This window comes from Cyrtonyx montezumae, unplaced genomic scaffold, assembly GCF_038088225.1.
Source record: "Cyrtonyx montezumae isolate F1298 unplaced genomic scaffold, pur_monq_1.0 scaffold_32, whole genome shotgun sequence".
Classification (NCBI taxonomy): domain Eukaryota; kingdom Metazoa; phylum Chordata; class Aves; order Galliformes; family Odontophoridae; genus Cyrtonyx; species Cyrtonyx montezumae.
The window spans coordinates 1070278-1097287 of record NW_027072037.1 but is presented as its reverse complement, the minus strand read 5'-3'; the positions used below and the strand labels follow the sequence as shown (position 1 = coordinate 1097287).

At 39.4% G+C, this 27010-nt stretch overlaps 1 protein-coding gene across 1 annotated transcript; it reads left to right on the top strand.

Moving 5' to 3' along the window:
• Positions 1 to 2022: 2022 nt before the first annotated feature.
• Positions 2023 to 27010, top strand: LOC136053929 (vasoactive intestinal polypeptide receptor-like). Its single transcript, XM_065744901.1, has 13 exons — positions 2023 to 2067; positions 11462 to 11561; positions 15100 to 15207; positions 15942 to 16051; positions 18781 to 18878; positions 19623 to 19755; positions 20122 to 20275; positions 21668 to 21728; positions 23227 to 23296; positions 23516 to 23607; positions 24578 to 24707; positions 25541 to 25582; positions 26822 to 27010. The coding sequence occupies exons 1-13, from the start codon at positions 2023 to 2025 to the stop codon at positions 27008 to 27010; spliced, it is 1332 nt and encodes a 443-aa protein (XP_065600973.1).

The following is a 27010-nucleotide window of genomic DNA, read 5'->3' as shown; positions in this document are numbered from 1 at the left end:
AATGTGGCCTGTGGTGTAGATGCTGGGGATCAGATAGAAAAACTCAGTGGAGAGGAAACCTAGGGGGAAGGAAGCACAGAAAGAGTGATGCCTTCTGCTAGTGACTGTCAAGGCACTACCCACCCAGAAGAAAAAGCAAACAAACACAAAATTGTCTCTCATGCAGTTCCTCTCCAGATTGGGATAGTGGTTATCATGACCTAAAAGGCTCCATCAAAGTGACCCGAGAGGCTGGAAATGATGCAGTCCATCTGGGATATTCTGGATTGGAATCTCATGCTGATATTCATTAATTACATCTACATATTTACAGACAGACTCTTGACCTACTCTCGTAGGTCCCTTTTCACCCAAATTATTCTGTTCTGTGGTTTTGTACACTTGGTTCTTATCTTGTCAGATCTCTGCTTTTCATTTTCTTTTGCAACTGTTTAGGATTAAGAACGAACAATACTATGTGGTGTCTGCCTCATGTAATGGTGCCTAATTTTTTCTCCCTGTTGGGTAAGAATTATTATCTTTATTAACTGGTAAGAGTTGGCCATATCTTCAACTCATCCACTAAAGATGGGGAAAACACTGTCAAAATCAGTCTTTGAATGATTTTTGGGGTGGTTTTAATCACTTGTTTTTATAACCAGCATGATTTTGAAATAGCATTTCAGGCTTTTCTGCACAGATAAGCAATCAGATTGCATTATGCACTATTGAAAGACAAACACAAAGAGAAGAGGTGGTAAATGAGAATTTGGTTACCACTGTTACTCTACTAATGTCTATTTGCATCTCCCTCTTTATCATGCACATTTGGACTCTTTAGCATGAATTTGGCAGTACTATTTGATTTGAGATCCAAATTTCTTTGATATGCAAGTCTAAGATGAGGTACATCCTGATGTAAAACACACACTATTTTAATACAACAGCCCACACATCCCCATTACAAAAGAGAGCAATATGGTTAGGACTACCAAGGTACAAATAAAGAAATTAATAGATATCACTGACATGACCCAGATGCCCAAGCATAGGCAGGGCCTGCTGCATGTCTGAAATATCTACAGGGAGCTGGCAAAAAATGTCAAGGGACTTAGAGAAATCTGTACGAAGACAGATGCAGGAATACAGAGTTCCAGAAATGATATTAAGTGCCTTTTTTGGGGTAGCTTAGGTGATCCTCAAATAATGTTTAAGCCTATTGGGAAATAATGAGTGATAGATGGAATATGAAAGAGCACTTCAATCTCATCAAGAAAAAATGCTCCTGTTACACCCATCATTCCTGCTCTTTCAGGCCCTGAGTATAACTCGGTGCAATATTTTCTGTGGCAAAACCCAGAACCAGTGCTCAGGTTCTGTGAACTCTGAAATTTAAATATTACTGTATATCCTTTTTGTTGCCTTTTCCTTTTTTCCTCCCCCCCCCCCCCCACAAAATCCAGACTGAAGGTCTTTAGCTTTTATTCATTATGCCAAGAAGTGAAGCTAGATTTGAGATGCTTCCCCCCAAAAATGATAAAAATAATTAAAAAATATATATTGATTTGATCAAGAAAAGAGTCTAAAAGAGCCTTTATGAAGCTTGGGAGGGGGAAATCCTCTGTTAGGGCTTGAGATCTCGTGGAGATTGATGAGGGAATGCCTCACTTCAGACTCTTCAAAACCCACTTCCAGCAGCCCCGGGCACAGAACGAGGGCTGAATCCATCATCTCCAGTAGCGCAGGGAGCATCTGCCTCCAAACCCCCCCCTACAAGAGCAACCGGTGCTCCAGCTCCACGCATTTTTGCCTCAAAGTTCACAGAAGTGGGTCCAAAACGCCAAAAGGGGGATGCTGGAAATGCTCCCTCCCTCCACCTGACCCTACGTAGCACGAAACGTTGCAATTGTCGGATCGCCCAGAAAAAAAAAGCCGGTGGTCGGGAAAAGGGAGGTACGAGGAGCTCCTCCGGGGCGGGTCTTGGGCAGGTGTGGGCGGGCTGAGCAGATTTTGGCATCCCCGGTAGACGGAGAAGAGGGGAGGATGCAGAGGAGGATGCGAAGTTTGTGCTGGTTGCTGCTGCCGCTGGTGAGTGTCCGGCGGGATGGAGGGCGGGCGTTGCACATTAGGTTGCTGCTCTCAGCTGGAGGGATCCGCTTCTGCTCCACGGGGTCCTGGAGGGGGATGGGTGGGGGATTGATCCAAAGGGAGAGTAACTTTTGTCTGAGCTGGGAGCGGGCAGAGGGAAGGAGAAATAAATGAAAGGAGAAAAAAAAAAAGGAAGAGAAATAAAGCGTATTCATGAGTTAGGAGGTTAATTTATTATTGTCTTTGAGCTTTAAGATGTTATCTGTACATCTCTTTCAATTCCCATTCAATAAAACTGTGGTTTCCAAAGGACAGAAAAGCAACCCTAAGTCAGAACAGCTGTAGTATGGCTTCAGAGGGACAGGAAGGGAAGGCTTGCTGGCTCCCTTGCCATAGGAAAAGTGTCTTTGCTGAGGAGGGAGGGTAACTAGAAGGGAATACTTCCTCCTGATGGGTATGGGGCATCTATCTCTTTGAGAGGACACCGGTGCTTTTAGTCATGAAGGTAGCTGCTTCTGACATCAGCAAGCAGGAGCATGAACCATCTTGTGCCTGCTGTGCACTGGAGGCAGCAGGTGAGACTGTAATGCTAAGCACCAGGGAAGATGGATGAGCAGAGAGATACATACAGAGAGCGTGTACATCCCTCCCATGCCAGCTGCTGGGGTTGTCTGTACGGATGAGCCACAGTAGGTGTAGGTGTAAGTAGAGTCATATCTCCTCTTCGTTGACCTCAAAGAGCGGTTTGCAATCCTTCCTGAGGGTGTGATTCTTGGGGGCTTGTTAATTCTACCTTGAGCCGTTTTGGAGTTAAATATTTAGCATAGTCTGGGATTCAGGCTCCCTCTGTAATCAATGAGGAGACAGCTACCTTCCCTGGAGGCATTTCATCTTGTCCTGCAAAAGATAGATGGTGTGAATGCTCCTACAGAGTCTCATTTCTCCCAGTGATGTTAAGTAGTCACGGAGTGGGCTCTGACTTTCATTTTTGAGGGGTGAAACGATGCTCATTCTCACCTCCCATTCTTTGGCACATTCACTTTCTCTTTGCATTTACACAGTTTTACTTACAAGCGTTATGATGCATCCTACTGCTACAGGTAGAGTGCCTTTGGCAGCTGGATGGCCCTTTCTACACGTGTTATTGGCGCAGTATTCTTGCAGATGTCTGCAGAGTGGAGCTAAGCTGAAGTGATGTATCACACACACCTGTGGGCTGCCCCGCATCTTAACACTTCAGCATACTGCAGCAGTTGGAGCCCATCATAAAGTCCTTATCAGATAGGGTGAGAGAGGACAAATCCCAGTTTAACAAACGGAATGTTCCGTGTAGGATTTGTGATTGAATTACTTGTCATGTATGAACTCTCTCTGGGAAGAGTCAGTGCTCTAAAATTCAGCCTTAGACTTGGGTCAGTGGGGATATCTGCACCTAAAGTCCAACAGACAGAGAGGAGCAGAGACCCTCAGATGTTTGGGGCAAGAAGTTTTATCATGTGCCAAAGGAACACACCAGAGAAGAGAAATAATTGCAGTGCAGATTCTCCAAATAGTTCTTCACTCAGATGTGAAAATAAACCACGAAGGTAATCCTGAAAACTTCCTCTATGTATCTAGGTACTTCTGGCTCCTATCAGCTCCATGGGGAGCTGTATGTCACAGGAGTTTCTTTGTGCCTTGAGAGTAGTCCTTGACATTAAAAATTACCATTTGCTTGTAAGTGACAAGCAACAGAGAGCAGTAGGTGCTGAAATGCATAAAAAGAACTTTTCCTGTCTTAAAGAGCTCACAGTTTCAGGGAAAAGAGGATGAGGCACCGAAAAGACTCTGCGTTCACCATCCTTCCTGCTGAGCTGAACTGCTTTCTTCTCCAAACACTTAGCAGCTTTTCACATTTCTGGGAAGAGACTTCTGTCTCATCTAATGAGTGGCAGGGGGAATGGAAACAGAGATAGGTTAGCATTGAGGTAGTAGGCACATAGATCCGAATCCATGGCAAGGTGCTGTGCTCCCAATAAAAGGGAGCTGGGTGCTTTTATTCCTGACATAGCTAATCTGAGATTAAGGGGTATGCAAGTTTGCTATAGGATCCAGTGACCTTAAGTTCCCCATTCATAGGCAGCTGGAGGGTTGGAAGTGTTTTGTTCTGCTGGGAGTTAATGGAGGGAGACAGGTTCTGTATGGTGAGACTCTATGTCCTCAAAGAGAAGTAGGAGGAATCCTTCCCTCGAACTGCCTGTCTGCCTTCATTGGTTATCAAGGGAAGCTTGAATAAATCATCCAAAATTATCCACCATTATTATCAACCATCCACTAATGTCTAAAGCTACTCATTTAGAGTCCCTTTGTAGTACTGGGAAAGGGTAGAAATGGCTATGGCTCTGGTGGAGTGAGTTTCCCAGTTAACTTTAACATCCAGATTTCAGTTCTTTGGGATTAGGTGATACAGTCCCCACGCTTAGGCTAACCCACTACACATGCAGCAAGGGAGAAATTTCTCTTTAGTTTAAGCTCTTGAAATGGCAGAGTGGAAGGACCCTCTGTTAGTAGTAGTGTACTTCTGTTCTTTACGTATTGGTAGTAATTAAATTCATGCTGATAACACATTCATTTTCATTTTCCTCAAGATAATGCTAATTACGTAGAGTTTACAAACAAAATAAGCTATTATGTCTCCATTGTCACATACAGAATTACCTACGAGTAATAGGTACAAAACACTAATATGCATACACTGATATACACACACATCTATATATGTATAAAAAACACTATTCTGTGCAAGGCTATGCAGTTAAATACAGTCCCATAAATACAGTCCAACACACAGAGGAGCATTCAAGCATTACTCCAATGTCTTAAAAGCAATCTTGAAGAGATATTCCTCTAAACGACTGTAAGGCAATCAGTGTCTCATCTTCTCTTGTTCCATAGGTAATCGAGTTAGAAAGAGGAAACAAATACTGAAAATACCCTCTAGATAGTCATTTTCAGCCAAAAAGACTCCTGCAATAATCTATTTAACTGGCTGAAGAGAAAGACTGGAAATAGGACTTTACCTTTGGGGTTGAAAGTTTTGAGAATCAAGGCTGTGACAGAACTCTCAAGTTAAGGGCAGGATTTTCTATGACAACTAAACACGTTGTTGGTGGCTGGAGCCATGGCACTGCTGTGGTGAGCTCGTGCCTTACATTTTGACAAAATCAGGAGTGGCAAAGAGGTATGGTAGAAAAAAGTGGATACTGTCTGGTTTTTACAAGCACATTTAAGCTTTGATGGTGAGAAATTATGGCTATTTTTTATAGTTTCTTCCAGTTTTCTGACGGAACAGTGCTCTGTCTCAAAATCACAGAATGGAAGGGGTCGGAAGGGACCTCTGGAGAACACCTCATCCAACCCCCATTGCTAAAGCAGTTCCCTAAAGTAGCAAGCACAAGAAAGTGTCCAGGCAGGATTTTAATGTGTCATGTTATGATACTCAGGAATCACAGATTACGATGGATAGGAAAATCCTCACTGCAGTGATGATGAAGCGGGTACTGAAATGGACGTGAGCTTCTGGAGCTGTAGGTTTGTCTCAGCTCCCTTCAGAGTGCATGGGAACATCATCCCCCACTTGGATGTCCTGTGAGTGCAGTCTCAGAACTTTCTAGAAAAGCGTTGGGGAGGAGGAGAGAGGAGGAGGAGAGAATCAGGCCTTATAGATGGTTTTGATGAGTTATATACAACAGACTGAGAATTTTATGAAAATTTCTGATGACTCCTTTGACTTCTTCAGTGATTAGAAGTGTATTCAGATTTTATAATATATATATATATATTGTGAGCCACCTTCCATCCTATAAGCTTATTTTATTCATTGACATTTCAGTGTAGAAGGAAAAAAGGTATGCATTTTAGAGCACATTTTGCTTATCTGGACTGTGTTTTCTTCACTACCAGCCAACTTACAAGACCATTGTGCAGTTAAAGCCAGGCAGAGGATGCAGGATTTTTGAACGTGCCTTTTGTGTCTCAAAATACCAGGTAACTTTGAATTTACCACAGTGGGAGTCTGTGTGATATGAAGGGCAGACAACTTTGGCTTGAATATGGGAGAAAATAATCAGGCATCAGCGTTGTATCAGGAAAAGCTGAACAGAAGAAGCACAGATATAGAGAACAGAGAGTACAGAGATGATTTCAAAGGAGATCTGCAATGAGATCTGAGAGATGAATGCAAACTGTAGAGGCAGAGACTAAAAAAGCAGTAATTAATATTCTTAGTGAAGGATTTATAGACTTGATGCATAACCCATTTTTCAGATTTTAGACTTGGACTGCATTAGAAACAAACCAGATCACTGAAAAGACCATTCAAGTTCTTGAAACATTCCCATCATGCTAATAAATTCGGATGCTTCTTCCGTTTTTGATGAATTTTCAAAAAGACTGTGTTACCAAATTTCTCCTGGCTCTTTGATCCCACTGGATTGCAATTTCAGAAGTGACTAATGTATTAGTGCCCAGCTTTGAAGCATTTTCCCTATTTTCAGAGAGCATAGAAAACATCCCTATCTTTTTCACCATTGTGATAATAGGCTTTTTAATGAATGAAGAGTTGTCTTTTATGTGCCATCTGAATTATGGTTTCTCAACCACTACAACAGCCTTTGGGCACCATCTTTGGATGGACTCTCACAAGTGGCTGCTTTTAACTGACAAGATACGTTGCAAGAGCTGCTCTCTTCCCAGAGCTTGCTAAGTCTGGTCTTCTCCAACAATTACAAAAAATAAAAATAAAAAAAAAAAATCAAAGCCCAAAGAGCCATTAGCTTGACTTTTCAAATTTGGCCAAGTCAATGAAATTATAGAGAAAAAATGAACAATAATTATGCCTCTTACTATCACTGAGTATACAGCTCAAGTTTCAGTGCAGTATCATTTTAAATGAGTGCAGTCACAAAGCAGGAGAGGGACAAGCAGGGGATTAGGCCCAGCCCACATGGATTCATGAAAGGCAGGTACAACTTTCTGAAAGGAGGTGGTGATGGGATGGGAGTTGGCCTCTTCTCCCCAGTAACAGCAACAGGACAAGAGGAAATGGCATCAAGTTGCACCAGGGGACGTTCACATTGTGTATTAGGAACAACTTATTTCCCAAAGAAGTCAGGCATTGGAACGGGCTGCCCAGGGAGGTGGTGAGGTCACCATCCCTGAAGGTTTTCAAGAAACATTTAGATGTGGTACTTTGTGGAACATGGTTTGGTGGGCAATACTGGTGGTAGCTGTGTGGTTGGACTGGATGATCTTGGAGGTCTTTTCCAAACGTTATGATTCTATGCTAAGAAAATGTTCAAGAGTAATTACCAATCTAAACTCTGGTTCTGTAAACTGTCTTAGACTTCTAGCATTCCCTATCTTGTCATAGAACATTTTCTTGTTCACTTCTGATTGTTTCTGTTTTTCTTCCAGGCAAGACTGTTTCAGGGTTTAGGACTCAAATGTAAGATGCCCCTGTGAGTTCTGACTGGTTGCTAATGCTCAAGCCAGCAAAAAAGATCTCTCTGTAGCTCAGCAATGCAAGACCTCATTCCTTTAAGTGCTGTCCACAATACTGCATGAAACAGCTGAGTTTTCTGTATGAGCCTTATTGTGAAGGCACTCTATAACGGAATTTACAGTAAACTTAAAGCCAGGATATTACCTTGCCAGCAGGAAATGATCACCGAAGCACAATTTTAAACCAGTCTCTTTGACTTATTACCATGGCAGTGAAGACTCTTATCAGATTAGACATCTTGGCTTTGGCTCCTAAATTACCTCTTTATCAGGTGAACAGGAGAAACTCGTTTCCTACAAGAGCTCAGAGGTTATAGCAGATGCCTCCAAAATTGCAAAACTATGTCCCTGACCTGGCAAAACAAGAAATGCAGGGCCCTTGCTTTCTAGAAAATCCCATCACTGCGTGCAGTTTAGAGCAACAACGGGCAATGTTATTTGGAGGCCCTGTGAGATTAGTAAGAAAAAAATAAGTAAACTATAGCTGACAAATCACAAATAATGTTCTACCTAGAAGGCTTTTCTTCAGCTGTGAAATAGTTTAATGTCTGTCTTTTTCTTAAAGCCAGAGGAAAACCAGTGAAAAGCATCATCAGTATTTTCAGCTTCTTGCATATGTGTCATTTGTTCCTTTCTTTTCTTTCTTTTTCTTTTTTTTTTTTTTGGTAATGGTACTTTCAATGAGGCTTCAATACTGTTTGTTGACAACATCATCCTCATTTTGTGGGAGGCAAAGAGATGAGGCTGGACTCTTCTCAGCAGTTTGTTGTGATAGGATGAGGGGAAATGGCCACGAACTGAAGCATAGGAAGTTCTGCACAAATTTGAATGGGAACTTCTTCCCAATGCAGTGATGGAGCCCTGGAGCTGCATAGAGAGGTGGTGGAGTCTCCTCTGGAGACATTCAAGACCCACCTGGATGCCTTCCTGGGCAACCTGATCTAGGGAGTCTGCTTTGGCAGTGGGTTGGACTAGATGATCTTTAGAGGTCCGATCCAACCCCGACAATTCTGTGATTTTGTGATTTTTGCTTCTTGCAGAGTAGACCAAAGGTTACCTCTGTAATTTTCTACCACCAGATTGTCTGAAGTATTTCATCTATACACCCTATAACAAAAACTCTGGTTCTCATAACTACAGCTACCCTCACCACAAACCCTATAGCCTGAAATCAAATAAAATGTGTTAATGCTAATTAATTGCTAAACCACTGACAGCAGTGGCATCGACTACAGTCTCACCAGTGGTGAACATCAGCAGTAGTTGTCCAGTAATTTCTGAAATAAATCCTAAAATCATGTTTTCTGATGGTCGTCAGAATCAAGACTACATGGTTTAGGGATCTGCTCTGCTACAGTAATTCCTTTGTCGTGTGTAAAACCAATGCACAACTTCCCTAGCTAGGTAGTTAAAGCTAGTCTTCTCCAATCCACTGTAAGTTAATTTAACTCCACTCACTTCAGTGCAGCTCTGAGCTATGGAAACTGAGGGATTGGTTCAGCAGGTGTGGATGTACCATAAGAGGGACAAAAGGAGACGCAGCTTCCTTCAAGCTGCAGCCATTCTGCTATACACGTCCCCCATTTGACAGTGGATTTGGGAGGGCACAATTGCTCCATTCCACATTGTTCCACTTGTGAGCACTGTGTATATTGCTTAAGCTGGCTTTTGGAAGAAGATCTCTCTTCCCTATTTGAAACTTCTTATTAGTAATAATTTGTCTACTCTTACCATTTCCCACATTTCTGGCATGAAGAGGAATGTTAGCTTAACCCATCCGCCCCCAAATGCTTTTATCTCAAAAGCACTTCCATTCTCCTTTCTTGGCTTTCATTTCATTTTGGGCACTGGCTATTGCTTTCAAGTGAGGATTCGATATAGAAATTGTAACTCTGAAACATCAAGCCTAAAAGTAATCTACATACAAAATTTCTCATTAGCAGCAACAATGTCCAGGGGTTTCAGAAAATGAAAACAGTGACTTGCTTTCTGTCCATCTGATTCCATTCCTTTAAGTAGAAGTAATGGATTTATGTAGTAATCATTTTCTTACTACTACTCAAAATTTGTTTGCTATATAGACAACTGCAATACATTATAATGATAAAGTGATAAACAGGACTCATATTAAATCTGAAATATTACATTTCAGAGTTGTGTTACTACAGCAGAACAGCAAGAGGTACTATTTTAAGAATAACTTATGCTGATTTTTAAAACGTATTTCGAATTATCGCTGGAGGAATATTATGCTTAAAAAAAAAAAGCGATGCCTTAAATTTCTTTTCATACAGTGTCCTTAATCCTCATCCTGTTCTAATATTAGGATGTATGAACCATCTCCAGGGACTCAGAATTAAATGCAGTCTGTCCATGCTACTTTAAAACCCAAATGTAGGCAGAATTTTTTACGGTTTTTGAAGACAAATTTGTGTTCCTATTTTTTTTTTTATTCCTCTAGGCAGATAATATTGTGAAAAAGTCCTCATCACTTCCAGTGCAGTTTCTGTGGAGACTAAGAGAAGTCCTGGTTGCACTGTTGACTGAAAACATTCTGCAAGCCAATAAATCAACTTCCAGTGACTCAAAAGGCAATAAAGCAGCGATGTTTTTGAAGTCATTAGTGGTCTAGAATGGCCTACAGCCCCCCTCAGAAATGTATCAGAAAGCCTTCAATCCATCATTTCAGTTAAAATTACTGTCCTCAAAGCCTTTGGCTTTATTTTGAATAGCTTGCATAAGAGCAGCACTCTTCTGTTATTCCATATATCATGGAGATTGCACTATAGCCAAAGAAGAATCTGGTGACCTGTTCTTTTATTTGAACACAGCTGATTTCTGCTTTCTAGGCTCTCTTGACTCTAATGACTTTGATTTACTTGCCTAAACATGCACATGCAGAACTATTTGAGACAACCCAGAGTGTTTGAAATTTGTAATAGGTCTGGAAAAATTAACACGGAGCCTACACAAGAGGTTTGGAAATACCCTATGTCACCCCAAATTAATTACATCACCCCTATTTCATTAACCCTTTCTGGATAAGTGAAACATCCCTTACATTTCTATTGACTGCAGAAGAAGATTGAGTAACAAGGACATACACAGGCACCAACATTACAGATTTTCTCAGAATATAATGTCCCCTAAAGAAGTACTTGCCAACAAGATGTTCTAGTGTACTAAGAACATCTTCACAATGAAAGCAGGCATGATCAGGTCTACAGAGGACCTCAAACTTTCCAGAGTAGGAGATGGAGGCTAAGCAAAATACTTGAGAGCACCTAAATGACATATAGATATCTATGTGTAAGAAATTGACCCAGTCAACAATGCTGGTGGTGTTTAGAAATTCACTTTGCTGATCAAATGTAGGTACCTTTATCTGAGAAATAGATGTAATTCCTTAAGCTCCAAAAGAAAATAACTCATTTTTTTTTCTTATTTCCTCATTGGTGAAATGGAAGCAGTATCTCTGTGCATATCCTCAGAACGTATGGTGATAAATGTACACTTAAATGTTGTGAAAAACACAGGTGTAAGGAGGAAATAGTATAGAAGTCCAACAAATAGAAAAGGTGCTACATAAATAGTGCTACAATGGAAAATCCCTGTAAGGATGTATACCCACACATGATATAAACTGATATATGTTCAAGATCACACTCCTCTTTTCTCTTTCTCCATCCTTCTGCCATTTACATGTCCTGTTTGCAGAAAAATCTTCAGCTTGAGTCTGCAAGATTTTTTACCTAAAATTACAATCCTTAAGTTACAAACTGGAAAGAAACCCAGCTCTGTTTTCTCTGGTAATCACTAAAATTCCTGGCTGTTTTGTCTTTGTCTCACTGAGGTTGCGGGAATCCATCCAGAATGCAAGATATTCCAGCAGGTGGTGAAAGAGGAGGCACTCTGCTTAGAAAGGAATGAATCTGTTTCACCTGATCTTAAAGGTAATGGTCTTGATGGCCAAAATCCAATATTAACATGAGTTGTGTCACTTCAGATGCATGATGTGAAGATATCAGTTGTTATTTTGGGTCACAATTTGATTCTACATTTCTATTTTTCTACATTCCTATCCTCTCCCTGTTAGGCTTGAAGTGCTTCTGCTTCTGTTGGCTGGAGCTTTATCCCATCTGCTTTTAGACATCTTTAAAAGCTCAATGTCTAAGTCTTCTTAGTCAGATTCCCTTCAAGTAAATGGAGGAAGGTAGATGTGCCTAGAAATTTTTTCATTGCCTCTGGCTTAGATGCATATTTTAGGATGTGATGAATCATTCCTTGTAGTCATATATCTCTTTACTGTCTACAGAATGAGACTAAGATGATTAGATCATACTCTGAAAAATTTAGATGCACAGTTTGGGTAAGAAAACCATACTTGGATTATTTAAAAAAAAAAAAAACCATTGAGGTAGAAGAAGCTTCCAGAGAATACAGTAAAAGCCATGCTCAAATTATATTATGTTGAAAATTATTCAAATCTGCTGAAAACTTCCCTTGCTAGAATAATAATAATAAAAAAAAATCCCAACTTCAAAGTACTACATTTCTACTTTTGTAGAGACCGAGGTTGGACTGGATGATCATAGAGGTCTTTTCCAACCTTGACGATTCTATGATTCTATGTATTTTTCTGTAGCCTATCCAATCACTTTGGTACCTCATATCCTTCTAGTTTTTGTCAATTTTATCTTATTGTTATTTTCCTCTCACTCCTTCACCCTCTTTAATCAAGTCCAGAATATCTCCTGGATAGAATTTGTGCTGGGAACGCCCACTAGATGTCCCCTAAGAATGCTGGTAGAAACCAGGCATCCTCCATCATGATTTATTGCACGCTTTTTTCTCTTTGAAAGGTAGAGAATTACATTCTAAGTAGTTTTTTTCTTCGCCAGAAAAATAATGGCATGACTCTTGAATCTTCTTTGTAGTAAAAGTTACTGAAAGAAATACAAATCCCCTCAAATTCCTGCTGAACTATTTAAAATTTGTAATTTTTCCAGTGGTTCCTTTCCACCTATTCTCTATAGACGGACAGAATTTAACAAAAATCTGTTCTGGTATTTACACCCTTCCTATAGTTTGAAATGAAACGTGAAACCAGGAAAAGCAGTTCATGTTCAACATCGTATCTAGGATACTTATCTCAGTCCCAGACTTATTTCTCAGGTTTTAGGAGATAAACTGAAAGATCACAAAATAGGTACTTCTGGGTAGAAGAGAATTGGAGGTGGAATTCATCTACATCGCAGAGGTTTTATTCTGAAGTTGTTACTCATTGTCCTCATTGTACACAGCAGTGTCTAATGAGTGTCTAATTCCTTATTGCACTCTACCACTTCCTGATGGGGGGTTGTGGTGAGGAGGGGGTGGGCCTCTTCTCCCTGATAAATAACGACAGGACGAGAGGGAATGGCCACAAGTCGCGGAGGGAAGATTTAGATTAGACCTGAGGAAACATTTTTTCTCTGAAAGAGTGGTCAGGCACTGGAATGGCCTGCCTAGGGAGGTGGTTGAGGCACCATCCCTAGCGCTGTTCAAGAAGCGTTTAGATGAGGTGCTAAGGGATTTGATTTAGTAGTTGGGTAGGGATAGTGATAGGAGGATGGTTGGACTAGATGATCTTGTAGGTCCTTTCCAACCTTATGAACCTATGAGTGTCATCAGTAGAGACCAGGATATAATTCCTCTCTTCTTGAAGTATGTGGGTAAAACAAGTCAATTGAATCAAGCTCTAAAAATGCCCATTTTTCTCTCCTGTATAAAAAGGAAATAGTAACTGAAGCAGGCTTTAATATTTATGATGTCGACACTCCTGATGCAATTGCTACTGCAGTTGTCCACATGTAGTCTCAGGTGACTGCCATTCATTAGTCTCTTGAAAACCTCAGCATGCAAAGAGTTCTCTGCATGCAGTGGTCTATCCATCAATTTTAAGCCACTGGAAATTGAGACTTGAAAACATCCAGGATCCACTCCCAAACAAGGATCTGTTGTTTAACCCCACAGTGTCAAATAGGCTAAATTTTTATCCAAGAGCTCTTCCATGGTTTTTGAGCACCTTTTAGAGGGACCCTTTTTCTCTTAAGATGTGTGGACCACTGAATGTCTGTATGGAGCTCAGCTTACCTAACTTTGTTCGTTTGCAAATCAGAAGCCTAGTCTGTAATCATCAGAGAGACCTGGGTACATGCAGTGAGTGATTCATCCTGTCCTCAGAAGGGAGCCACCAATATATGGGATGAATCATCCACTGGATGTCCTTGTCTCTTTTCACTGATTATAGGGGGAACATAGCTAAATTTAGCTAATGTATTTTAGACAATTAAAATCAGAGATAGTGAATCAGGGCTTCTATTTTCCCATCTGGTAAATTGGGGATAGCAGGAATTTCATCCTCAAGAGGGTGGTGTGAGGATAACTCAGTGAGCGATTCTCAGGCCTCTTCTTTCAGAAGCTAGAGAGGAACTTTGGTTTGCTACAGGCAAGTCATATTGCTTCCACATTTCAGCTCCTGATAATTTTAGATTTGCCTTCTCATCAGTCCAATGAGGAAACAGAAAAGAGTCTGTGAAAGAAAATAACACCTCCCAAATGAAACTCATGCACTGTTTTATATCTCCTTATAACTGCCTAGAGATTAGTTTTTCCTACAGCATGATGCTTTTTTTTTTATTATTATTATTGTTTTGGGCACCTTTACATGTTGGTAATTTTTCAGTGCTGCACCCACAGCTTCTTGACAATAGCCACTGCATGACAACAGGAGTCTCAACGTGAGGCATCAGTGACAAAAAGATGATTAACCCCAACTTCTTATTGGACACATAGAGTAGTATCTTCAGTCAGCAACCTCTGGTGTGGGGAAACTTACGACTCTGAACCGGGCAGGTCTGATCCTAATGATGGCCATTTCAGAAGGTGCTCAGAGAAGTTCTCTTGCTTTGGGATTGATCTAATCCCTATTGAAGTCCGTTGCCAAAATGTTGTTGGCTGACTAATTGCAGGACTTCAGCCACTATTGGGCTTTTCCTTTAAGTCAGTTGAAATGGATAGACTTTAAATGTGAAATCAAGAAGTTAGTGCTGAATTTTTCAATTATTTTCATCTAGATTTTCATTTAGACTCCGAAACCACTGACTAAAATCTCAAGAGCTAATAACTATTCCATAATTTTATTTTACTGAGTTACGTTCTATTTTGTTTTGACAATAGAAAGAGATGCGGTTTATTTGACTTTCAGATTGTCTCTGCTCAAATTTCATGTACATTCTCTCAAAACAGAAGGTAGAATTGCACTTGTGAAAGATGATACACTCAAGACAAAGTGGAAAACAAGATAATCCTTCATTTGTAGATCTTTGTGGTCTCTTGTGACTCTTCTTCATGCATACGTATAAGTGGGAAAGCTGCAGACAATCTCATTATGGCAAATCAACTCTGTACATAATTTCTTTATTTAGACTATTTTCTTTTTCTTTCCAGGATGCACCAGAGATTGGGATGGTCTAAGCTGTTGGCCCAGAGCTGCTTTAGGGGAAATAGTCAAAATTCCTTGTCCCAGATTTTTTGAAGAAATCACCAATATCCACGGCAAGATTTTTTTAATATTCTTCTTATCTCCACATGTTTTAAAAATAAATTCTAACAGTTAAAGATTCAGTTACTTCCATATTTTCTGTGACACACAAAGCCATTCTGTGTCACACAGCTCAGTGTAATACTGCACATGTACATCTTGGCTTATGGTACATACTTGATACTGTCTTGTTTCTTGTGCTGTACTGAATTACCTAGACTCCTTTGTCTAAAACTATGGGTAATTGCAGTAGGTTGCTGAGGTTACTATAATGGAATATATCACAGAATCACTGACTTACAAAGTCGTGAAAAATTAAGTTTTGAAAGGACCTTCTGAAGTTGAGTCAGAACAGGACCAAGGTCAAAAATCTTATCTAACTTCAACGCTAGATCAAGTGGTTCAGGGCTTTTTTCATACACAAGAATTATGCTATAAATGCAGGATAGATTTCATAATTTGATTTCCTCTGTGTGAAGATTGAATTTACAGAAATAATTTCACTTAGGTAATATAAATCTTCTACTTCTTCTTGATATGAGTGGGAATATCCATGTTAATTTTCAAAGGATAAAAGTACAGATTATTAACTATCTATATCTGGTTGGCTCAATGTGACTAGTATGAAAAGTATCTAACTGAAGAATCAAAGTTGTTTCTTGTCAAAACATTAAAAAATCAACAGCAGAAAACAAACAAAAACCAATGTAACATCCCCATACTCTAATTAATTCTTCAACTATTAAAGGTTTCCTTCAGAGAAACTGCACACAAGAGGCATATTGGTCAGAACCATTCCCATCATATGCTGTTGCCTGTGGATTTGATGAAGGTTCCAGCAAAGGGCCTGAGGATCAGGTGAGTTTTTTATTTCCTGTCTGGGGACATCTTCAGCACGCACTCTCCTGTTTGTGCTGAGTAGACAGATATTTCCACTTATCTGAGTCCTATCAGAATTCAGTAATTGCCTTTCTTCACTGCTAAGTCATAATACCTTTCAAGTTACAAATTATGCTTAATAAAAGTAAGAGATTAGCAATTAGCAGGAACACTCTCCCCTCACTATCCTAATTTTCTCTTGGTGATAATAGATTTGTGGCTAGATCACTTGTCCTGCCCAAACGACTTTGTTTCTCTGAGAGAGAGGATTTGAATCCACAAGACTTACCAACCTGCCCACAGGGAATTTTTCAGGGAGAAGTCCTTAGGAACCTCGGATGTTCTTTGAGTCTAAGAAAGTCTGTAAATTTATAATATCGTAATCAGTGCACATATTTATGAGGGAACTCTAGGATGCCAACTGCACAAGTATTTCCATTTTAGGCAATCAGTGGAGTAGGAAGGGAACTCTCATTTTTCCTATCTTCAGATCAGCATTTGGTGCTCTGTTGGACTCCAGCAACACTTTATTTTTTATCTATGTCTTCATATGACTTAAGTTTCAATGTTCTTTACCACTGTATGTGGTTCCAGGGCAGGAATGCCTCACGCTGCATTGGTGGTGATAGTTCTTCAGTGGATGAGTTTTGCTTCATGGCTGAAAGATAGTAATTTGAAAAGACAAGCTCACAGCCTCTGCCTCATGAATTCTGATCTTTGTTAAATGGGACATGAGAGAGCAGTGGGGATTCCCACTCCTTGTTTCCATTCTGCATTGGGCAAGGCTCCTACGACTCAGCAAATGCAATAGACCCTGTAACATCACAGCTACCTTCTCCTCGTATTGTGTTATTTTGATAGAAGCAATGGTTTCCCTCCACTCTGTTAAAGAAAAGACTAACTCCTCATGAGCTGTCAGAGTCATGACTCCACAGTGGAATCATAGAATCACCAGGGTTGGAAAAGACCCATAAGATCACCCAGTCCAACCATCCGCCCATCACCAATAGTTCTCGCTAAACCATGTCCCTCAACACAGTGCCCAGTAAGGTACTCCACCAGCTCCCTTGGCAGCCCGTTCCAGTGCATAACCACTCTTTCAGAGAAGAAGTATTTCCTAACATCCAGCCTGAACCTCTTTTGGCACTGCTTGAAGCCATTCCCTCTAGTCCTATCACTAGTTAAATGAGAGAAGAGGCCAACCCACAGCTCACTACAACCTCCCTTCAGGTAGTTATAGACAGCAATAAGGTCTCCCCTGAGCCTTCTGACTGAACAATCCTGGGTGATTAGTCACGGATCAAAGCAAGACAGAAGAGGCTGAAGAGGACTGTCTTCCCTAACACTCGAGCTTTCTGTGATTTCTGGAGTAGGCCATTTGGCTCTCCAGGTGTAAAAGCTCAAACACAGAAGTAACAGTATATTACTTCTGAATCTTAAGGATACAGATGAATTCATCCATTTGGTTCCATAAAGTTGGAAACACAAGCACAGTTGTAAATATCTGGAGCAAAATTCCCCAACCATAAACCAAAAAATATTTACATTTCTCTTCTATGTGGAGAAGCTGAAAAGAAAAATGCTTAGAAAAAACCTTTCAGGTTTTTCTTCTCAGCCATACCCTGAAGGTCTGTGAAGAGAGGACAAGATCAAAAAGCTCTACTGTACTGTAAATAGAAGGAAGCAGGTGATAAGAACCCCACTTATGTTCTAAGAGGACTACTTGTTTCATATTTTGTATCTACAGTGAGAACATGAAGTGTCTTCTGTATCTTGATTTTTATCTACCCTAGAAGAATATATAAGGCACATCAAAATACTTCCTTATTCAGCTGAAGAAGCTGTTTTCTAACCTGAACTTTCGTTTTGAAAATATCATATAAAAGATGAGCAGTATTTCAAAAACACCAGGATGATTCCTAGGTTGTCAGGGTTACCTGATTTATTTATGGATCTGCTTAAAATTGCTAATATACTTCCTCAACTTAGAAGTGATGCCTTTGGAGAAACAGAGATTGGATCAATTAGAGAACAAAGTGTCCACTGCATTTCCAAGCAGGAAAATTCAGAGAATTTTGTTTCTTGGGATTTTGAATAATCAAGCGATCCTGTACTAAATAAGAATAAAATGTTCAGATCACTACTGAAAGAACTATTTGTCCAAAGAACTAAAGATAGTAAGGTTACCTTCATGGCTTCAATTTTCTCAAGCTCTGTTTTTCTCAACCGCAACATGCAAGTTTTATTTCTTTATAAACTATAGCTCAAATCAGCATGAAACATTCCTTGACCCAAAAGGAGTACGGTCTGGTCCTGGTATAAAAAGGTGCTGATTCACAAATCACCCAACAGCAGGTTAATCCATCCTCAAGTCCACAGATAGCTACGGGAGGAATTGAAGTTATTTAACAAAATTATCATTTTCCTGTTAAGCATGCTCCAACTATTTTATAGTCACTATTTTGATTGAGTTGATGGGCTGTGAAAACTGGCTCATGCATAAGGGTACAAAGGCTTCGAAGTTAATAAAAAAAACAAACAAAAAACATGTTAATGATGGAGGGAGAAATCTAAATCAGATCTTTAGTACCTAAAGCGATATGTGAGGGATGGGATTGACTAGTGAGGGAAATTCTATCTTACTGAAGTACACCAATATGCATGCTGCATAACCACCAGCATCAGTATGTGTTCTCTTTTTCTCATAGAAATCATATTATTCTGCATTTTGGCGTGTCTACACTGCTGGCTATGCAGCATCAGTGACTTCACTCATTACAGCTCTAATTGTCTTTGCTGCCTTCAGGTAAAAACAATTGGTCTCTTTTCAGGATGTCTATAGACAGCCTCGTCCTAATTCCTTTCAAACTCTCTGTGTTTTTGCTTTTACCTACTTTCAAACCTTTCTCGGATGTTATACTGTCAATGACATTGAGTTCTTCTATATTCATGTTATGTCATTTCCCATGGATGCTAAAACAATAAGGCTGACTGGGTGGTTTGTCTTAGTCTCTTTAATTACACCATACAGTGGAAATGCTCCAAACTGTTTTTGCTATTAACATAATTATTCCTCCAGTGCATGGCAGGACATAACTCTAAAGAAAATGAGTGTGTCTAATTTCCTAAACCTGTATTCCTTCTGTGAAAGACATCATCAGGAGCAACAGAGAGAGGCTTAGACATTTATACATCATATTTGATAATGTTAGATGTGAGGAAATGAATCCTGAGTTTGATTGGCCCCAACGCACCTGGACAAAAGCTTTAAGTTTGCTCTCCAGAAAGGAGCACAGACAACAGAAGCAACTTCCTAGGTAGAGTGGACATACTCTAATCTGTCTTGTAGAGACATCCAGGACATGGAGGCTGATATACCCAAATCTTGAAAGTGATTCCTTCATCTCAAGGTCAGACTGTGGACAGGACCATATAGGGAAATTTGGACTTGGAAGGTGTCTGAAGTAATCCTGTATTCCTGTCTGAGTTTTGATGAGACCATGAGAAATTCATCTTGAAAAACAGTTTTCCTCTTCTTTTTCTATGTCAGAAAATTCCATTGTACACGGAATTACATCCACATGCACCTGTTTGTCTCCTTTATCCTGAGAGCAATTGCTGTTTTCACCAAAGATGCCGTTTTGTTTGCAGATGAAACTATGGACCACTGCCTGATGTCAACGGTACTAAATTTCCCCACTTTCTTTCCTTAATATATAATGCGTGACTCAAAGAGAGCATGTAGATTCTTAATCCCAAGTCTCTTTAGTTTTCTAGAACTGTAATCTTAAAACAGGCAATACCATGAGCCAAAAGACCAAGTACTATGGGTAACATTCAGCTGTAGTATAAAATGTTCAACGTTGTTGAGTCTAGTGGAGCAGTATCCATTTCTATCAGATATTCATCTGATTCATTCAACATTCTGAATTCTTTAATTAAATTCCTCAATTTTTCTTTGGCACAATTTTATTTTGTTTACACTTGTCAATAACCAAAACCCGATGAAGAGTGCACTTGATTATTCTTTTCTTCCTTTCCATTTTCAGGTAGCTTGTAAGGCTGCAGTGGCATTCTTCCAGTTCAGTATTTTAGCCAATTTCTTCTGGCTTCTTATTGAAGGAATATACCTTCAGACACTGCTTTTGCTGACCTTTGTTTCAGACAAGCAATACGTATGGTGGTTCATCTTTGCTGGCTGGGGTTAGTACTGCTTTCCACTCTGTGTTGCTTACTATTTCCACTTACTTTTAAAACTAAATAAAATCTTCTGAGACTTTCTTTGATAATTTCCTTTGAAGAAAGGTACTTTTTAATGCAGGGGCACTCCATCAAAACCATACCATTATCCATATTTCTTAACTTGTTAGATATTTCACCATCTAAAAATTTGAAGGAGAAGGCAGAATGGATTATTAGAAGCACTAGGATATGCCTACTCAAAACTCAAAAAATGCCTACTCAAAAAACTGCTGCACTTACCTCTATGACTGGAATTAATTTAATGCAACGAAAGTCATTATAAGTTAATCATCTAACCTAAGCTATCTCTCCAGGTTTCTTCTGCAGTCAGTAGGGTGAGGTAGGCATGCTGCGGTGGTGATTAATCCAGTCCTCAAGCAGATGACTAATACACCCGGATAACAGCCTGGAAACATCTTGTCTCCCTCCACTGACTAAGGAACCTTGAGTGACCAACATTAAGTTGACGTTTGCTTTTAAGGCAGAAAGAGATTAATCTCAGACTGCATGAGGTCACATCTAGGAAGCAAAACTTCTATTTTTTATTATTATTATTATTATTATTATTATTATTATTATTATTATTCAGAAACATCCTCTGTTTTAAGGAATATTTTGAGTTTATAGAGAAATTTAAGATATCTCCCAATATCAGAATAGGTGTATGTAATGCATAAGATTTCTTTCAGTGCAGAGAATTGCTTACTGCGACTCTCTTATCTTCTTGTCCCTCACTTCAGCTATTCTAAAATGGAGACAATTAAATTGAGAGGTTACGCAGCATTTTTATTTTGAGAGTGAAATCCAAATTCTCATAAGTTACATTATAATTTTGCCACCTTCTTCAAGTGCTCGCTCAGACTCAGTTGACTATATTAAAAAGAAAACAATTCAGTTTAAAAGAGATACTGATTTGGAGCTATTCCGATTATGATTGCCAGAAATGAAATACTTAGGGCTTGATTAATAGCAACTAACAAGAAATAACAAAGAAACATCTCAATTAATATTACAGCAATGCTCATGTCCTATCATCCATCAAAAGTCAGAAGCCTCTCAGGGGCAAGAAATATTTGTCTTTGTTAATTGAAATGTCAACTCTAACTGAATATTCAAAACTATGTTTTGAAAATACAGTTCCACAGCACGCCAGTTCTCTTTCATTTTGGTGTCAGTTTGCTATTCTGCACTGATTTTCACTCTGAACTGAGAGTTTTGTGTAAAATAATTTGATTTGCCCATTGTCTGTGTTTTGAAGGGGCATCTGCTGCCCCGTGAACATTCTTGCAATAAAATTTTCGTGGAACATGGCATTAAAAAAAAATCTATTCTTTTCCACATTGATTTTTGCAGGAGCTCCCACTGCTGTGATGCTTACTTGGGTCCTCACAAGACTCTACCAACAAAACACGGGGTAAATAAGTGCTTGAGTAAGGAAGCCAAAGTCATTCTAGTTTATATTGTATTTTGATGCACTAACAGTGACAGAAATAGAAGCTAAGAACAGATAAACAAGAATATTGTTCCAAATGTGTGCCTCTAATCTTTAAACTTCACAAGGAAGTGAGAAAATAATTTTCAGACTTCTAATTTTGATGTATATTTATCAAGTAATTAAAACTGGAAATGCCGTAATAAGAGTGGAAATCATTTTTAGTTTCCTGATGCTCGATCAATGAAATAACTGCATTTAAGGAAATCACTACTTCTGTTTAAAAACAGCCATGAATTTCTAGCCCTAAACTTTTCAAACCCGCACCTCTCAAATAAAGGCATTGCTATGTCTTGATAGGTAGCTTTGTGTGTCATTTTAATTAAGTTCTTTTTCATTATTATTTTCTGTCTTTGAACATGGATACCAATTCTAATGGAGAAGACTTTTCACTTAAGAGCTGCCCTGAAGGCCTTCACATCATTTCACGTGGATGATAAGTTGAAAAAGATATTTCATATCTACCTTGTCAGGATTCAATTTAGTGATGCAGAAATAAGAAGTCTTATAGTCCACCGTATGTGACACATCACATTTTGCTCTCATCTAAGAATTGCAGGGTATCTGCAGTAGACATTCTCCACTCTAAGATTTCATAAGTGCAAGTGGTCATCCTTTTTACAGTATGAGCACAGAAAGGGGTGAAGAGGATTTCATTTTTTCTCCTTTTTCTCTGCTCCACTTCCAAAGAATGACCAGACTGCTGGGTTTATTTGTTGAATCTGTAGCAGAAGAACATGGCACAATTACAAATGCATTACAAATAAAGTTTAGAAGGAAGTCAGTGTGAACAAGAGCTCTGACAAATTCTCACACTTGAAGAAGAGACTAAGGAGTGTGAGAACCTTTGATTGCTCTTCCAGTAAAGTCTCTACCCATTCTGTTTTCTTCTCTAATGTTTTTATATGTCCATTTTAATCATGAGACAAATAGCATCCTGTTACATTGATCACATTTGACCGCAAAGGTAGTGTAGTGGAAGAGCTCCAATGAAGACATTTAGAGAGCTAGACCACCTTCATTCATATATCTGATATCAGATGTATTTTAAAACCACAGAGCCACTCTTTTCTCTCTTTTCTTACCCAAATGCTATTTCACAGACCTGAAAGTCTGAACTCACAGTACAAAGTTATACTTTACACTCAGACAGGCTGGGTTAAGCCGTCAACAACATTATTCAGCTTAGTGTGCTGTCTCACAAAACTGGAAGAGAAAAGAAAGGAAAAGGGAATGAAGTTCCTTTAAATTGGGCTGCACATAAATTTTTGGGGAGGTATCAGGAGAGAATACTGGCAGAGCTCATTGAGCTGTCATTTAAAGCAGTGTCCATCACTTTCCTACTCAGTGACAGAAACAGTTTTATGTGTTGTGAAAAGATCAGTGTAGGTGACATTATTGCTTTTGTTTTCCATTTCAGATGTTGGGATGATGATGAAAATGGAGTAGTGTTATGGATCATCAAGGGCCCCATTCTGTTAACTGTATTGGTATGTTTCTGCATTTTTTTCTTGAGTATGTCCTGAAATCTGACAGCTATACTAGTGTTTCCTTCCAGAAGGGTGGAAAAAACAATGCCACATGCCATATTTGACTTTTTTGAATGGCAAGGAGTTGGAAATTATTGTTTGTTTGTTTTTGTAATTTATATCAATTGAAGATACTTTCCGATTTGTAGTTAATTTACAGATTCTGTCTTGCCTTTTCAGATTAACTTTATTATATTTATTAATGTCATCAGAATTCTAGTCCATAAATTGAAATCTCAAGAAGGAGGGGGGAGCAATTCAAGCCACTTTATGTAAGTATTTATAGTATATATATATATAGGAATCTCTTGAAATTTACCCATTTTAGCTGCTCTAAGAAATTGTTTCACAGGCAAGGCAACAAAATGTTTTACTGGTTACAGTATGGAAGAAGTCCTCAGGAGAAATAGCTAATTAAATTATGCCTTTTTATCCCAAATATCACAAATCTCTTCTTTAGAAATTAGGGAGGAACTTGGGAGGTATGGGAAGAGGTGGAGGGTGGGAATAGAAGTCTAAAGCAAAATGTGACAGCTACAAAAAGATCAAGCTTGAATGAGTAAATGTATCCAGGTAAGGCATTAATCTAACTTCCAGTTTCCACACAAATAGTCTCATAGGGAAAAAAGCAGATAATTTTCATTAAATCTTCAGCAGTAACATGCTACTAGTCTTCTAGTGACTGGGCATAGTCTGTATTGTTTACTAACCCCTTTAAAATCAATGTGAATCTCAGAAATGCTGTCAGAGGTAATTGATTCATCCCAAGATGTCTTCTAGTTACAGTACAAAACTATGCCTTTCTGGAATGAGCTGAACATCAAGCAAAATACCCTAGGGCATCGTCCATGGCTCTGACACTAATGTTTAAGCAACAGAATCAAGTCTCATGGGCAGTAATTAATAATCATTCTTCATTGTCAGTTGTGGAAATTTAGACATTTACATGGTAGATTGAGATTGTGTCTCAGGAGGTGGATTAGAATACCCAGTTTGGGACATCAGCTTTTGTATGTACAGCACAGAGAAAAACCCTTAAGGATCAATCTGGAAAACTTACATGTTGATTTGTTCATCTTTGCTGACCAGATGCTGACAGTGAGTGTGCCAGAAAGTAATCTTTCCATATCTTCATTGGATATAGTTGTGTGGACTGCTGTAAAATTTGTTCCAACATATAAATGTTGTCACTAATTCCACATATGTAAAAATGCCTTGTTTTTTTAATCCTTGATTTGCCAGGAGACTTGCTAAATCTACGTTACTCTTGATCCCACTCTTTGGAGTGCACTACATTGTATTTGCATTTTTCCCAGAAAGCACTGGTCTGGAAGCACGACTTTACATTGAGCTAGGCCTGGGTTCCTTTCAGGTAAGCAGAATAAAGTTATGAGTCCTGAGAGGTTTGGGCTGAAGGGTCAGTTTCATGTTTTAGGTTGATTATCAGAGTCGGTGTTAATAACGTGTCTAAATTCAACACACACCTTCCATCTCAGCCTTGAACAAGCTCTTCATGTTGTTTGCTCCCCTATCTTATTATTTAAAATCTCACAGTACTTCTTAGTTCTGACTCAGTCTTCGTATCATAAAAAGATGTACCTACATTTATTGAATAACAATGACTGAGTGCCACGAAGATCAGTCTGTGGATTAAGAAGGACTGACTGAAAATAGTTCCGCATGTAACAAAGAGGATTATATATATATATAATATATATAATAAAAGGATTGAGAACATAATGGTAATACATAGCAATCTGTTCTGCTCTTACCCTTCATCAGTAGCTAGTCCATCATCTTAACACTTCCCTGTTTCCTTTTCCATGCTGGACACTGTTTGGAAAAATATCTTTTGGGCTAGGCCAAATCTGTGCAATGGACCATATTAATAATTTACCAAATCAATAATTTAACAGAGCTCAGCACTGTGACTTACAGTGTCAGCACAGTCTGCAGACTGGTTTGGGTGCGGGCTGGCTAACATTAATAATATTGTAAATATAGTTTTACCAGTCTGATGAGACACTGGATCAAGACATGAAAACCCAGAAAATAGTGCCATGTCACCTAAACCATAGTGGAACAACAGAAAAAAAATTACTGTTGGTGTCTTACTCAAATTTTGAACAACAAATGATGTATTTCCCTGTTTCTGTGCTTCAAATCCCAATGGTTGATTTTTTCTCTCTATTCTCCCTGTCCTAGGGCTTTGTTGTTGCACTTCTGTATTGCTTCTCAAATGCAGAGGTGAGTAGCAAGTATATGAGATTATCAAAACCTTTGAAAGTCACGGGTACCTCCTTTTTTCAATCTTTTTCCTGCTTCCAGAATGAATCTGTGCTTTGGTTCATAGGTTCATAGGTTCATAAGGTTGGAAAGGACCTATAAGATCATCTAGTCCAACCATCCTCCTATCACTATCCCTACCCAACTACTAAATCAAATCCCTCAGCACCTCATCTAAACGCTAGGGACGGCGCTAGGGACGGTGCCTCAACCACCTCCCTAGGCAGGCCATTCCAGTGCCTGACCACTCTTTCAGAGAAAAAATGTTTCCTCAGGTCTAATCTAAATCTTCCCCAGTGCAACTTGTGGCCATTCCCTCTCATCCTGTCGTTATTTATCAGGGAGAAGAGGCCCACCCCCTCCTCACCACAACCCCCCTTCAGGAAGTGGTAGAGTGCAATAAGGTCTCCTCTGAGCCTCCTCTTCTCCAGACTGAACAATCCCAGCTCCCTCAGCCGCTCCTCATAAGACTTGTGCTCCAGACCCCTCACCAGTTTTGTTGCCCTTCTCTGAACACGCTCCAGGGCCTCAATGTCCTTCTTGTAGTGAGGGGCCCAAAACTGAACACAGTACTTGAGGTGCGGCCGTACCAGAGCTGAGTACAGGGGGATGATCACCTCCCTGCTCCTGCTGGCTGCACTGTTTCTAATACAGGCCAGGATGCTGTTGGCCTCTTCTTCAGGATGCTGTTTGATCTCTTCCTGAATGCAGAAATAACCAAAACTCTTTTTCCCTTAGTGCCTTTGTGGATTCTAATTGTATTCAAATAATTCTGAAAGAAGGACACTGAATCAGCTATGAAGCAGTGACCCTTTACAAATGGTTGGTGACTTTCCTATCAAGGGACATTTGCTCTGCTTTCCTCTGATAGTTATCGTGATGTCTCAGTGGAAAGCTTATACCATTGTACTCTCTTCAGGTTTATTTTCTCCCACAAGTTTGTTTCCTTTCCCCTTTCCAACAGATAAAGTACAGCCAGTAACTTTCCTGTATTCCTCTGAATTTTGGATATTGTCTGTTTATTTTTCAGTGTGAATATGGATGTACGTTTAGTCCCTCTAAAACCACATTAAGGCTTAATCTTGATTGATTTGAGTGCATCTATGCCTTATAGTCATGCAGGAATCTTGGCAAGTTTTATCTTCAGTGCTCGCTCACCTTTATTTTCTGATTCTTTGTTTTTAAATTCCTTCTCTATAGGTTCAAAGTGAACTCAAGAAGCAGCTGTGCAAATGGCGGTATCAAGAATACCTGAGCTTCACACACAAACACGGGACTGTGTCCAGAGAAAACAGTCCAGTCAACTATGTCACTCAGTTATCACTGCTTGAAAAAATCAGTCCAAAAAGGAAAACATCTGCATTCCAGAATGGTGTAACTTGTGTCTGA